General features: G+C 36.4%; 1 protein-coding gene across 4 annotated transcripts in view; it reads right to left on the reverse strand.

Moving 5' to 3' along the window:
- Positions 1–16,518, reverse strand: part of LOC137250854 (uncharacterized protein DDB_G0280579) — an 89,521-nt gene that overhangs the window by 26,224 nt on the left and 46,779 nt on the right. For 3 of the 4 annotated variants that reach the window (XM_067784471.1, XM_067784470.1, XM_067784472.1), the window contains one exon: positions 4,736–4,974. The exons of the other annotated variant lie outside the window; for it this stretch is intronic. In XM_067784471.1, coding sequence (XP_067640572.1) covers positions 4,736–4,953 — 218 coding nt within the window. In that variant the 5' untranslated portion in view covers positions 4,954–4,974. The remainder of the gene's footprint in view (positions 1–4,735; positions 4,975–16,518) is intronic. 4 annotated transcript variants of the gene reach the window in all.

Below are 16,518 nucleotides of genomic sequence, written 5' to 3' on the forward strand. Positions count from 1 at the left end.
TGGTCAGATGCTGCAGATGAAAACCCCGGCTAGCCCTGAAAAGGATTATGCGGAGTGGCCTAGCCAGGTCGTCGCCTTCTCAAATTAACGCATCTTTAAACGAAGGAGACTGGGCCGCAATTGACCGGGAGTAGTGAACTGCTTGCACCGTGTTCAAAATAATCTCTTTGGTGAATGGCGGTCAGAAGCTTGCCCTGCTTGCGTGGACTTCTTCACACGACTGCACCCTCTTTTAATTTGTAATATTCAGCATGATTTCTACTTACGTTTACGAAGGACGGTGTGGCACAGAGACGCCAGTTTTAATAAATGCTTAAATGGGAACTTTTGTGCGGAAAATATAGGCTCAATCTGAAGATTTCAGGATCAGATTCATAAATTCTATCCTATAAATCCTTCTTTACTATATTTTTAAAAGGTTGAGGGACACAAAAACTGGCCCTTAATAAACATAAAGTAAGGAAAAATATCATTAGGATTTTGTACCTATTTTTTAAGCATCAGTATACATGCACATGTATGTGGAACTTGGTTTGAAATACCTCCACGCTCAGTACATATTGGAGGTTTATGCCGATAATTATATCAGCGGCGGCGGCGTGGGCGGCGCGCCGGCTTACGCCAATGTTCTTACTTTAAAAAGCTTGATTTTTCTATTTAAAAAATAATATTCAGAAAAGGTTTTGTTTGTATGTATTTATGGAAATCAACGTTTTGCCCATTTCGGAAAGATCCGTGGGTTTGCCTCAAAGTCTCGCGGATTATTCAGCTCCTTGCGGAGGGACTGTCCTGCATTCACTTAATCCAGGGAGGCTTCGAACCTAACCCTGGTCTAAGGGACTGGTACTGCTGCGTCTGCCGAAAAAAATTTAAGTACTTAAAATGGGCACGTTTTTGTCTGTATGTCTCGTACAAAGGGTAGTTTCACCGAAGGAGATGTTCTGGTCTAATTCCTAATACTCGTTGTAGACACGATTTCTTTAAATTATATATTTTCTTTAAATTATCATGGCTCTCGTGGCACAGTTTTAACGATTAACACCAACGCTGGCCTATTGTTGATCGCGGCAAAGGGCTTGCAATCCTGTCCACCACCAGTCACTACAACGCCTCCTGGCCCTCACAACACATGCCAGCACAGAAGCTATAGGACTGCGACTTCGAACTCATACCTTCGTCGACGTCACTTTCCTAGACGTTCTAGGTGTAACATTGAAGACTTTCTAACTGATTTGTTTTTGTCGCGCTATGCTGCCGAGGTGGTGTGATGGTAGCGTGCTCCGCCTACCACACCGAAGATCCCGGCTTCACGAGCTGGGCAAAGCAGATGCCGTTCGGAGCGGCATAAAACAAGTAGGACGCGTGCCGCCAATCTGTAACAAAAATTAAAAGGGGCACGACGAAAATTGGCCTAAAATCTCTTCGGAGGTTATCGCGTCTTACATTTATTTGTTTATGCTGCCGAGCACTACCAGAGAAAAACCTTAAAACATTAGGAAGTAACTATTCGGTCAAGGATGCCGCCCTTGAAATCATAAGCAGTCCAAGTGGATATTATTGCGTAACTTATACAAAATAAATTTTTTATAATTTTTTTTTAATGTAGACCAAAATTTGATTTCAGTAGTCTTCGTTAAACCAAAACGATATTTAAGAATGAAAGTCGACCGACTTTAAGTTGAGAGATGAGTCCAGTTTTCATGCCTTTTGATACAAGAATTCATTATAAATAACCATGTAGCTACAGTTTTCAATCTAGTTCGACTGTCTACTACGTTAGGGTAGTAGCACATCCGGTCATTTATTCGACTGTCTTGGGAAAGCTTTTGCTCCACCAATTTGAGTATTCTTACGAAGGACAAAGCCTCACCTGGTAAATATATGTGCCTACGTATTCACATATTTAACAGGAGCCGTAACGCGTAGGTTATATTTAAACTTGGTTGGTAGGCTATAAACAATGTGATTCACTACATTGGGCTAGTTGGGGATATGGCCGCCAACTTTAAGAAGTGTCTTGAGTATTGAATGAAGTGTGAAAATCAAAATTAATATTTCAGACGATATTTTAAAGTTTCGCAAATAAACAACAGATGTTTGAGTATAAGGCCAAGTGATTTTTCAAACCCTTCTCATACGTACATATATCTTCAACTTAAGTATGAGGTGGGAATCATTTCAAAGGTGTGTTTAAACCAGGGATGCACCTTAACGTTAAGCTAATCGTTTATCAAAAAATTTCCACCGTTTCCGTTGAAACACTTCGAAATATTATCGATAAAGAAATTATCAAGATAAATTGTATCTCGTTTTTAACCGAAACGAAAAGCTTTCGTTAACGCTAAAAACGTTAACGAAAACGTGATACTTTATGTTTGAATTGTGCTGGCAATGCTATAGCCATGGTGAAGCCGTAAGGTGGCAACAACGAGCGCACATACACACACAAACTCTATGTAATTTGTTTGTGTAATTCGTTGGTGGTAATGTCAAAAATACTCTGAGAAATGTTCGTACTGTCAAAATTCATGAGAAAAGTTGCAATCAGCTTGGCTAATGCTTTCACCTTTAATAACTCCGCCATCAATCAGCTTTGCCAGCATAGTTTGAAATTAATAATCAACATAAACGATTTGATTTCGTTTTGATATGGCAGAAAACGAAACGAAATCATTTCGTTAATTTGACGATCTTAACGTTAATAAACGAAACGAAATGACTTCGTTTCGTTTATTAACGTTGATTATCGTAACGAAATGATATCGTTTCGTTGGTTAAGCATGCCTGGTTTAAACCCATAGAACCTACTAAAAGATTGTGCTTTACTGATTTTGCTTATTATTTTAGTCAATCGGAATAAAGAATTTTTGAAAAAATCGGCTTTTTTCGGGTAACTTGCTTTTTAACAACTTAAGGACAATTTGAAATTATGCTCGACTTGGGTCATTTTATTTGAATTCATTGTTCCCTATTAATTTTTTTAAAAACTTAGGCAAGGTGAGCTTTTCAATTTATTATATAACTTTTCTTTAAATTTTTTGTTTTTATAACTTGGTGAATTGGGTGATGCAAAATTCGTGTTAAGCTGGCATTGAAGGCGACTGTTTTTTTAAATAACTTTTGAATGGGTGGAAAGAGTCAAATTTCGCAATTGGATTCTTATAACTGGCAGTGATACGCATCCGTTGATACCCCTTTCGACCCTATCGGACTAATTTTCGACATGAACAACAAATGGCTTAGGCAGTCTAAAATGAGTAGAAAATATAGTAACGCGCCGGACGCCGCCGCCGCGCCGATAGTTTTGACATTCGGCGGCGGCGTATATCTCTAGTACATATCGCATTTAGCTGATGCGACTTCCCCATCACGGTTGCCACTTCGGTCCATTTGGACCAAAATAGTCCTTTTCAACCCTATTTGGTCCCTTTTTCAATTATGGTACCGCTGTAATAAAGATTTGGTTTTTTACCAAATTATTCCCGTTGGAGACCAGAACCCCAGAATCTTTAATAATAACATCGTACCTAGTCAAATGTGATAAATATAACAATACCACACAGTAGACACGTTTAAGACTTCTCAATGGTTAATCTGAGGACTGCGACTAGATTCAATAAATGTGAGTTTTGAAATGTAATTTTTCTTTAACACAAATTATATGGAAGAAAAGTTTACATTTCAAAAGTCGCATTTACTGAATATAGTCCATAGATACATTGGTAAACGGAAGAATAATGAATTAAATTTTAAAAAAATTTGAACACCCAGCTATTGTTTCCATTTTTTGTTTTCAACTTTTAGGACTGATTTTATGATAAAATTGATACAACCGAGCTCTGGAAAAATTGTGTTTTTCGTTAAAACATATATTTATATAAGGCTTTTTGTTAAAATGAAAGTGTTTGTGACATGGTGTAACATTTACCACAACTTGAAATTAAAGATTTTACAACGAATTCGACACATTTGTGAATTTGTAAGCCGATTAATGAATACAAAAATTTGGTCCATTTCCTTGAGATTTAGTCCTTTTATTCGATGCATTTTGGACCCAAATGAAAACATGGTGTGGCAACCATGTTCCCCATGTACATGTTTGAGGGCTTGGGAGAGCCAACAATATTCGTTTATTAGATGAGTTTTTGTTTATATTTAAGTTGGAACGCAAATTGTAATCAAACAATAATTGTCTTAGTATATGCGAATTTATTAAATGCATATGAGGTGGGATCGAAAAATACGGACTAGATACCGTGCGAGAAGCTGTATGCATTTCATTTATGATTTCAATATCAGGCATAAAGATAAGTACCAAAAAGTAAAAACATTTCCAATACGAATCGATTATGGGTAAGATGATGTGAATTAATGAAATGATGAATGTGGTGCTTTTAATGTTATTTTTAAATAAAATAAAATAAAAAAGTTTCAAAAGTCTGGCAGCAATGAAGTTGGCAGAATGATGGAATAAATAAGATGACACAATAGGATACAAATATTTTAGCGCTAAATGAAGTTAATAATGGTTTTAAAATTACTAACCACCTGTGTAAAATGAACTATAAATTGACTTACGAATGTTATTAAAAGCCACTTATCCACTGGTTATAGCGCAAATGTACAAGATTAGAGGGATATATTATTAAGAAGTCAGTAATTTGTATGTATACATATATATACAGTTTGTTTTTTGGGTTTCAATATTTTTTACATTACAAAGTGAAACACTTACGCATCAATCAGATCTTTTTGAGTTTTACTCCCACCCACAGACCACACTTCACTTTTCTTTTGTCCACCTTTGTGGCTGACATGTTTGTTGGTGGAATCGAAACTACCCTTCGAATGACGTTTACGTCCACCCGGTATCCAGAGTATGCGTAGACCTGACGAACCGGACGATTTGTTGGTTAATTTGCCGCCACTAAAGAAGCTTTTGCGCGACGACATTTCTGTTGTTGGACTTTATGGCTTATTATGAAATATTTAAAAAAAAAAAAGTAAATACATATATTATATGTTCAATATACATTAAACAAATAAAAATTGCGTTTTAAATGCTACTTACACACTCATAAAAATGTTAATAAAATCAGTGTTAAATACACTTACAGTCAAAAAAAAAAAGCAAGCCGACAAAAAGTTTTTCCCGTTACGGCGTTTTTACGGTCACTACAGCAACGTAACGAAACCTTTTAGTTCTTATGGTGAACATTGATAATTCCTTAACTCATTACGTAAGTTTCAAGAGAAAGTTAGTAAGGCCCTATCAGTTCTTGTAAAAGCAACGAAATTGAATAAAAGAAATAGTGTTATCATTAAAGATAAACTTTATTTATTTATATATATGCGGCAACTCACACGAAATACGAAGAGCATAAGTGGAATTTGTAGCAATGAATAATACCTAAAGAGATTATGGACGAAATATATGAAAACAGTGTGTTTATCCTCTCGTTCTTGAACAGGACGATCACGAAAGGCCAGTGAACGCGATAATAGGGACATCATCGAAATAGCTTATCTGAGTAGATTTAAAACTGCTAAAAAATTGCAACGGAATTAAAGACTGGCAACGCGAAAAAATAAATTGGTCAGTGAAGATTCGCGATGTGAATTTCAGGAAGATTGTGTCACAACTACGTTCAGATACCTGTAAAGGATTCTCGTATTATGACGAATATCAGCTTCACTAAGCTGTTAGTTAATAATCACGCAACAACAAAAACATGAAACAGCCACTCTTATTTACATGTACACATTAAAGCTAGCCACACTTATGTACAAGGCAACGAAGAGATACCTCACACACACAGATGTAGTCAGTAGAAGTAGTTACTCACACATACACACGCATATGGCTATGGGAGAGGCGTGGACTACAGATATACATATACATATATAGCTGGTAACTAACCAAGTATGAGCTACAACTGTTCGCGAAATTACTAGACTTTAGGAGAAATTGGTGAACGAGGAAACCGAGAGTAAAAAAGCAGCGCAAGCTGAGTAGTAATGAATCAGTTTGATTTAAACACGCAGTTAGTTGCGAAGTGAAGTATAATTGTACTACTCCCAAAGTTGGCTAATAAAGAGCATTAGTAGAAGATTTCAAATAAGCGGAATTTTCCTAAATTCGTTACAGTATGCAATGGTATGGTAGTCAATAGAAGACCTGAAAGTTTGGGTGATCTACGTATCGCGAATCTTAACTAAATATATTTATTTTGCACGCATCACCCCAGTCGTTCCCTGAACAATTTATTTTATCACGATACCAGCTTACCAGAAGGAAAGTGTTTTTGTGGTATGAAGCGGGTTTTTTTCTCACCATTTAGCATCAAATATTTTTTCCTCAACTGACGCTGTACCGTTGAGACCATGGTTGTAATGTTTAAACTATTCCTTAAATCCATGATAGTTTCTGGATTAATTTTAAATGTATTTAGAAGATTTATTCTGGTGATATCCCTAGCATCACGTTCAGTGGCCTTTCGATGTCATTTCACTAATTCCATATACGGTAGAATCGCGAAAAAGTTAACTCTCGAGAAAGTTAAACGCTGTCTAAGCCTTGGGCAATTGAGGGCGAGCAGTTTAATAAGAGTTATAAATGAGTAATTTTATGTGCTTGTAAGCGTATGAGTCGTGGCACAGTGGCTGACGTACCCGACCAAACGCCCGAGGTTGCGGGTTCAACTCCCACCAAGCATTCCTTTTTTTAAATTTATAAATTATTATTATTAATGGACTGTATTGAGTTTATGGGGTTTTTGCTTTAATGTATTCCATTTATTGAGTTGGGTAGTTTTAGTGTTATTGGTGTATTTAAGTCATGGGAGGATGCATAGCATCAGTACACCTTTATTTATTTAATTTGGGGGCGAGCACTGGGGGGCTCTGAGGCTTCGCTCTACTGAGCCACCTCATCCTCTATTTGAAGAACCCTTTAAAATGTGATATGGAGGCGAGCACGGGACGACTCTGAGGTATTGGCACCCCATTTTCTTCAAGAAAAACCTCTATTTATTTAATTTGGGGCGAGAGTTGGGCACTCTGAGGTTTCGCTCTAATGAGCCACCTCATCTTCTATTTGAAGAACCCCTTCAAAGTGTGATATGGAGGCGAGCACTGGGCTCTGATGTATTAGCACACCATCCGAAGAACCTCGCTTTTAATTAAAAAACTCAAACTATGTCTTTAGAATATTTCACTAACCAGTTGAGAATTACAAGCACACTCAATGGCTACTGAAACAAACGAACGAAAAATGTTCATAGTTTAAGTCGCTTAAACATACTCCCCCCTTAGACGGCTTAGTCGTCTAATGAAACTTCCATACGAGCCAGTCATCCGGCTCGAAGGACCATGTCTAAGCCTTGGGCAATTGAGGGCGAGCAGTTTAATAAGAGTTATAAATGAGTAATTTTATGTGCTTGTAAGCGTATGAGTCGTGGCACAGTGGCTGACGTACCCGACCAAACGCCCGTGGTTGCGGGTTCAACTCCCACCAAGCATTCCTTTTTTTAAATTTATAAATTATTATTATTAATGGACTGTATTGAGTTTATGGGGTTTTTGCTTTAATGTATTCCATTTATTGATTTGGGTAGTTTTAGTGTTATTGGTGTATTTAAGTCATGGGAGGATGCATAGCATCAGTACACCTTTATTTATTTAATTTGGGGGCGAGCACTGGGGGGCTCTGAGGCTTCGCTCTACTGAGCCACCTCATCCTCTATTTGAAGAACCCTTTAAAATGTGATATGGAGGCGAGCACTGGGCTCTGATGTATTAGCACACCATCCGAAGAACCTCGCTTTTAATTAAAAAACTCAAACTATGTCTTTAGAATATTTCACTAACCAGTTGAGAATTACAAGCACACTCAATGGCTACTGAAACAAACGAACGAAAAATGTTCATAGTTTAAGTCGCTTAAACAGCTAAGTTGACCGATCTAGAGCGTCCACGTAGCGCCCTAAAAAGTTAACTTATTGGTTAACTTTTCTGAGCTTTTTTTAAATTCAAAAGTTTGTTTGACAATTAAAAGAAGTGCGGGTATTCCGCTATTTCTGTGGTATTGTCAAAGGTGGGTGGTGTTGACTTCAGCATTGACGACATTGAAAATTGGAACGACGTCCTATAATGATAACGAAGAATCAGCTATCGAGCAAGGTATTCAACAACAAAAAGAGAGTTTTTCGGAAGCAGTTGGATGCATCAATACCTTGATAAAGTGTTATGAGAAAAATAATGATACAAATCAGATATCTTATTAATATGCGGCCGAAAATTGTCAAAAGCTATTACACCGAAGAAATAAAACAAACAAGTCTCGACTGCTTCTTTAAACCAGTTCTTACAAATTATTAAATACATATCGACGTGCCATACGAAAAGTAACACTTACAAAATTTTTTCATAGGATTTCTTTGTAAAAGTATTTTAAAGTGTTACTTTTCATATGGCACGTCGATATTTACAATGTGAATAAATTAATATGTATGTATGTTCTCTGAACTTGAAATCAGCCAGTACAAATTAAATGTAAGTTTATGCTCTGTAATGATTAAACTAAGTCATTTAAATAAATTCAATGTGTTATATCCCAAAAACTATGTTTATTACTGCATTTCAAATTTGAAAACCGTTTGGAAAAGTTAATATTTCGCAAAAGTAACATTTTGGTTTACTTTTTCGCGATTCTACTGTATTTCGTTTAGAACCTCCTATTTCGCGTGATTTCTGGTTAGCATCCAGTTGAATATAGTTTTTCTTCAAGGATAACCCAATTACTTTTATTAAATATCGTCGCCTTAACGAAAACTGTAAAATTGCTAACATTCACCACATAAAATATCGCCCAATGAGCCAAGGAACTATCAATGTTCAACACAAGAACAAAAAGTTTCGCAACTTAGCTGCATTGGCCGTGAAAACGCCGTAACAGAGAAAACATGTTCGTTGTCTATTTTTAACAGTAAGTGTATTTATTAGATATTGCAATTCATTTTCAAAACGCTAACAGAAACACTTGCTTGTGATATAAAAGTTTAAACATATATATTTAAAAGGTTAATTGAAGCAAACTCACAAATGCCTTGTAGGCATGGAAACCTCGTAAATACCACAATGATTCACTCGGAATTATGAGGAACAAAAATATAAAGGTGGAGTGCAATAAATGGGATTTCGATAGAATCTTTATCTAAGCTTGGCAATATGCGCTCCACCTTTATATCTTTGTTCCTCATAAAATTTTATACAGTAGTTAAGTTAAAATTTTAATATAAAAGTTCAACAAGATTATATCTTTGTTTAAAGAGACATTTTTCATTTCTTCTGGTTTATTATAAAGTAAGCACTTAAAAATTTTGCATCTTCTTTTTATTTATTTTCTCATTTTGTTGCAATTTCAAGGTGGCCTGCATGGGGGAACCATACAAGGTGGCAGCATGGTGGCATACCTACAAATATAAATAAAAGTTCCATGTACTTTGTTTTTGTAAATTCGATGGACTAATGTCAAAATCGTACTGCGCCGGAAGTTGATGTATCAAATCAAATAAAAAAAGTTTATAATCAGCTGTCCCGTGCTGCCACCTTGTATAGTTCCGCCATGGTGGCCTGAATTATGTGTAAGTTTTCGGAAAGTTCCTTAAAACTCGAAAGCAAAATTTTCATGTTCGAAAGATTTTTTTGAATTTTCACGATCCCTGGTCTAGCTAGCGCAAGTTATTTCACTCATGTTGCATTGTCATCGGGTTCTGAGGAAGGTTCTTAGTTTCAAGAATCCAGCTATACGGGAATTTACTCAAATAGCGTTGCAAGATTGCACTGTTGTCAATGGAATTTCTCAATATCTCAGGATATTTCGATCCCTGTCCCAAATAGAAAACTCTGTTATCCTAAATATTACAACATAATAGAGCTCAAAGCTTCGTTCGGGAAGTTCCTTAAAACTCTAAGCCAAATTTCCAAGCTCAGACGATTTTTTGAATGTCCTCGATTTCTGGACCACCTAGAGAAACGTTTTTGCTCAATGTTGCATATTCTTAGTTAAATAGCTCAGCTCTACGCGGAGTTACTCAAATAGCATGATTCCACATGTTGTAAATGGACTTTTTAAATATCTTGATCCATATCCAATATAGAAAACTCTTTTATCCTAAATATTATAGCCTAGTGAAGGTCAAAGTTTCTTTCAAAGTTTCAGGTCTCTGCGTCATCGGGAAGTTCCTTAAAACTCAAAAGAAATACTTCCAGGTTCAGACCATTGTTTTGAATTTTTACGGCCTCTGGACCGACTAGCGTAAACTTGTTTCCTTTATTTTTATGATTTTTCCGGTCAATTTATTTTTGTAGATTTATTTTGTAGATAAATAAAGATATTTATTTAATTTTTTTCGACCTAACGTTTCGCTAGAATTCCTAGCATCTTCAGGGGTGATCTAATTTATTAACAGCAGAAAAAATATTACATTAATTTATGGCATAAACATTACATTAATTTATATATATAAATTTACAAACTCTTTTATTCTAAACATTACAACCTAAAAGAGCCCAAAGCTTAGTTTAAAGTTTAAGGTGCCAGGCTTATGGAAGTTCGAAAGAAAAATTTCCAAGATCAGACGTTTTTTTGAATCTTCACGATATATATAAATTTACAAACTCTTTTATTCTAAACATTACAACCTAAAAGAGCCCAAAGCTTAGTTTAAAGTTTAAGGTGCCAGGCTTATGGAAGTTCGAAAGAAAAATTTCCAAGATCAGACGTTTTTTTGAATCTTCACGATACCTAGGCCACCAAGCGAAAGTTTTTGTTTTGTACTTCTCTTCCTTCGTTATTTCTTATGACGAAGAGTTATACGGTCGTTTTTTTCTATACTTTCTCAAAACATTTTTTCGAAAAATTTGTCTAGGTTATGAACTGGGAACTTTCGTTATGGTAAGCAAGCACACTACCCCTATTTCATATAAATAATCCCAGTTTTAGTGATTTGTAGCATAGCATCAGCATCAGTCATGAAATATTGTTTGGAAACCATTTTTGGTCGCGACTTTCAAAAGTTTAAAAAACCACTGTTGTAAAACATAGAATCGCATCCACCTCTGCCAAGAAGGCAATCACTATTTTTTTTTTTTAATTTACAAAGTAACGTTATACTATGTTCAAACAGAAAAATAAATTGAGGAAATTTCGATTTGAATTGAGTGCTGTTCATACAACTCGATTTAGCTTACACAATAGTAATTTTATAGCTGGTTGGCTCATCTCTACAGCAAGAACATACCTTTGCTCAGACTGTCAAAATGAACACGCACATTATTAGGCGAATGAAATGGAATGAAAACATAAAACTTTGAAATTTTTGTGTGTTGTATGAAAATGTGTTCAATGTTTTGGTTTCATTTTGAGTTTGCCATCTTCTTTTGACAATCCCTACTCCAGTGAAATGAAAGACATAAAATCAGCTGATGAGATGAGCCAACCATATAGTTCAGCCATGCATAACTGACGTTTAAATATACTCAATAAACACACTTTACAATGTTGCATTTGCAGTTTGAAACAATTTATTACGCAATTTTTTTTAAATTGGCAATTTATTATTACAATTTATTATATGACAAATTGCGTAATAAATTGCCCAAATAGTATAAATTGCCAATTTGGTGTGTGTTTGAACCTAGTATTAGAATAATTTACAAACTTTCACAAATCAATTCTTAACTGCTCGCCCCATTCCGACGGTAGAATACCCAAAATCATAAGACATTTACCGGCTGAAGTTGCAAACTTAACGAGATAACATGACCTAGCGAGACAACTCGACTCTAGACACCTTCACACAAACGCGGGTGTCGGTAAATTGTTGTCAACCATCAAATCCTTGTCTAACCCCACAAATATACAATGATAAAATATCCAGCGCTTTAGGCGATAAAACTCTGTCAAACTCGAAGAAATGCGCGAGCGCTTTCTGCCGGCAATTTACAATGCATCTCTTAGTAGACAAGGTTAGACGTCTTGAACATAAAACACCATGTGCCATTCATAACCATCACCTCCACAGAGGCTGAAGAAGCCATAAAAAAGGCCAAGCCCTTTAATTCAATGAAAATGACAAGGAAGCTCCACTACTTAAGCCTGTAAAACCAGTTAACGAAGGTGAGTCATACCGACCGATATGACTCCTGCTCACTGATTTCACTGCGATTCTTCGCTTGGCCACTCATCAGCATGGTACACACACATATAGCAAGACTGCAGGCCTGCCGAAATGCTGAGCTCAAAACTACCACGAGATGTCTTCTAATGACTCCCGAATACCATCTACATAGTGAGGCAAAAGAGCTTATCTTTAAAATGCATAACGAAATGCTGAACATACAGTTTTTGCTTACTTGTCACAAACCGGGACATCATAGAATACAACTGCTTGATATAGCCCCGTCTCCCCGTAGGTACTGGGATTAGATCCGGCATTTGCCTACGTTTGATCCAGATAAGCCTAAGGAGGCCATAAGCCTAATCCACACAGAATCGGTAAACACCTTTGCTAGGTCGCGCCCGGTGAACCCCGTTATCAATATACACTATCCAACCCTTGCGAAAGAAGCATGCAGACGACCAAGGGAGACACGAGTCACCCTGGCCCAACTTCGTTCTATAAACTTTAACAGGTTAAACACTTGTCCAGAACAAACTCCAACATACGTAATGTGTGTCCTGCATGCGATGGGTCCCCGCATGACTCCATCAATCATCAATTATAATGTGAAGCCTACGTCACTAAAAAAAGCAACTTCCCCTGTCGAAACTGTTAGTTTCCTTGGTCTCCCGTTAGAGGGATTTGATGTCAATTTGTAATTGTTCGCACCTATTGAATGGGGCGAAGACCTGTCCACACAACAAAAACTATAGTTTTTTTTCTTCATCTGTAAAGTTTTAAATTAAGCTAACGAGTATTACTTTGCGGGCGCGATTCTAAGTAGGTACTGAATATGTATGCACAAAAGAAAGAAAAACTCTGAAAACGGTCTGATGTACGTAGCAAGGGCTACACGTTTACCATCTTGTCGTATTTGTATACATTAAGCCTAAACGTGTTAAACGATGCATTTTTTAATAATAATCATGAAACGTTAATGTGTATAGACGTCAACTTGTTTTTGTGGCTGAGTGTTTCAGTATCATGCTGATAGCGATCTTGTTGCCACACGGGTTCCCGACCAGATTATTCGTACAGCAAATATGAATATTCGTACAGAAATGCAATGTTCGCAAACCTACATTCATTTGTGCCAGTTGAAAAAAGAGTACACATCATATACATATGTATTAGGGCGGGTCAAATTGTAAGGGGGAGAAAAGGGAAAAAAACTTCAGGTGCACATCCAGTTTCTGAATCTATGGGTCATAATGAGTAATATTGTTCATGGGACCATAGGTCTGAAATGAATTTCGAGCCTCCCTAATTTTGTTAGAAAATTTTATATCCCAATCCGAATGCGAATTTGACATTTATTTTCATGTATTTTATTTGTGAGAGCCACTATTCGGATTGGGATATAAAATTTAATTTAACAAAATTAGGGAGGCTCGAAATTCATTTCACACCTATGGTCCCATGGACAATATTACTCAGTATGATCCATAGATTCAGAAACTGGATGTGCCTTTTCAACAATAAATTTGACCCACCCTAATATGTATATTTGTATTTATGTACATTGGAGTGTTTCATTATTAAGCGATTAATAAAATCTTACAGAATGTACTAATTAGTTAAAGTTGCAGAATAAAGTCAGAATAGACGTGACTCTGAACACCTAGGCGTAGTTTCTAGAAAGTTTGGAAATTATTATTTTCAATAGTATCTTATTCTTTTTATAATTTTACGTTCTTGCGATACTCGCAGACTTTGTTTAGCACGAAAACTGGTTTTCCTATATTTCAAAAGTGAGCCTCGTATCCCCTCTTCACTCTCTATTCCATTTCTTCTTATTCTTGTGCATGCTTTATTTCCTTTATCTTCCTGTCACTGCAACTACCGCTCCCATTCCCCCTCTCACCCCCGTTCCCACTTCCACTACCACTCCCACTTCCACTCCTAGTCCCACTACCACCGCACTCCACTCACTCTAACTATCTACCTCAATTTTTTTAAAACTTCTAATCTCTATACCAAAGATGAAATACCTGTTCCACCTGACGTGCCTATTTCAATGTCGTGTGCGTATCTTCCCCTTTTCCCTTTCTTGATTTTCCTCTCTTCTACTCCCTCTTAATTCGTCTGCCTCAACCTCACTCTATTTTTTTCATCTCCTTCGCCACCCAAGGTTCCTCCCTTCCTATCTTCGCCACGCACTTTCTTAATTTTTGTCTTCATTTCCTACCCTGGCTTTCCCTCTTCTCCCTCACCATATCACCATATCTCCATGTTTATTCCTCTTACCATATTTGCCTCCGTTTCCGTCCTCTATCTCGGATCTTCCTTTTTTCTTGTTCAACCAATGGTTTTTTGTATAACTCTCTCTTTCCCTTTTTTTCCACCTCTTGTTAAAATTATCATTAACACATTCTATTTGAAAGCCATATTGGGAAAACACATTAAAGGAAATAAACCCTACTTACTCACTATCTACGAAACCTTACGATCCGATCTTAAGTTATAAAGTAACCAACAATATTTGCATTCGCAATATACAAGATAAACCTTCTCGAAAAGATGTCTAAACAATAAATTTGAAACAAATCGCACCATAACCATTTCCGGAAATAAAGGGTATCAAATATTAAGCTTAAATTCAAGCAAATCGAAACATAAATAGAATTTCCTTGAGCAAGACACTGGTTCACTTCCCGGAAAGAAATGATTCTCAAATATTAAACTTGATTAAGAGGTACCCCTGTACAAAATTGCTTCATAAATTAAGTTTTTTAGAAAAGGACGGTTAGCTTAAAGAGCCTGTACCGAATAGAAACAAATTGCACCCTAAATTCGGTCCTTGGTCCACTTTCCGGAGAGAAAAGTCTCTCAAATAATAAGTCAGTCAAGGAAATCGCACCATAAATACTTTTTTTAGGACAGGTCGGCTCCTGGTTCTCTTCCCACAGCATAATACAAATTTCAAACAGCAATTATGGTTGCTCTGAAAGGACGCATTTCCAAGCCATCCCTTCGTAAAGTGGTTTTTAATTATTTAAGGCAATAAACTATATTCTCTTTTTTTGGAAAGAGCGAGTCAGGTGTCAAAAAGGTTACAGAGTCAGGTGAAAAAAACGTTACAATAATTTTTAAAATCCTTGCACTAGCAACGGAGAGGTACGTGCATTTCAAAATTGTATCTGCACGTGCTTAAGAAAAGTGGCTGAAAACGTCTCGACAGCCGTTAAACATAAACATCCCAAACAAAAATGGGCTATTTACCAACCCTTTTGAAAGTTTTAACATAACTAATACATCAAGCATCTCTCCATGACTTTGTAACGTGGGTTACTGTATATATTTAAGGCGGCTGTAGTAGGCAGGAAAATTCCTTAGCGGATCCCATGGTAAGTCTCTCAACGCGAAAAGCAAAATTTTTTTTTAAACCGATTCCAATTTATCGCAATGACTCTTATAATGAGGGTTCCACACTACTGACGCATGTTTTGCGATTGGTCTAACTAGTGAGGTGAAAAATGTTTTGGAAATATAAGGGGCATTTAATTCCTGTGACCAACGCATGGTGAGGTATTTGATCAATCTAGCTGGCCAAACCTGAAACATCAGTTATTTCTGTTAAAAACGTAGTTGTCTCACTTCATTGTTATGAAAGGAAATATTTGACAGTAAATTCACGCTGTTCCGCGCAGAATTACTATGGATCGAGCCCCCGGTTTCGAAGGGACCTGGGGTCATTTTTTGGCATTACATGAGATATTTATGTCAATATGGATATTAAACGAAAAGTATTTTACTCCGCATTTATATTGATAATTTTAAGTAGGGTTGCCACTTAGGGTTGCCACCTCACCTACTTTTTTATATTTCTTTGTATATCCACTAACATATCGGAAACGGCTTAACCGATTTGAATCAAATTTGGTACATCGATATAGTATTAAATTTTTAGACTTTTCACCTGGGTGTTGCCACTGAGGATGTTTTCACAAGGTTGCCACCTTTTGCCAATAGGGGTATCAGTCTCTTACAAAATTGATCATCACTCAAAAAATCGCGGGTATCCGCAGCCGTTTTTGTTATTAAACTTTGAAACAAACACAAGCGTATGTATTGGCAAAAAATTACTGACATGATATGCCATGAAAAAAAGATATATATTTTTGTGTATTTTGGAGCTTTTCGGCCGATGGTTTTAAGCAAAAAACAAGGTTTTTTCTTTTTTCTTCTACATGTTTCGGTTCTATTTTGCACCTTCCTCAGGAAGTCTGTTTATTGGACAAAAAACATAAAATAATTTATAAACATCGACAAAAGTATATGGCATTTTCTACTA

Source organism: Eurosta solidaginis, chromosome 4 (genome assembly GCF_040869045.1).
Source record: "Eurosta solidaginis isolate ZX-2024a chromosome 4, ASM4086904v1, whole genome shotgun sequence".
NCBI classification, from domain to species: domain Eukaryota; kingdom Metazoa; phylum Arthropoda; class Insecta; order Diptera; family Tephritidae; genus Eurosta; species Eurosta solidaginis.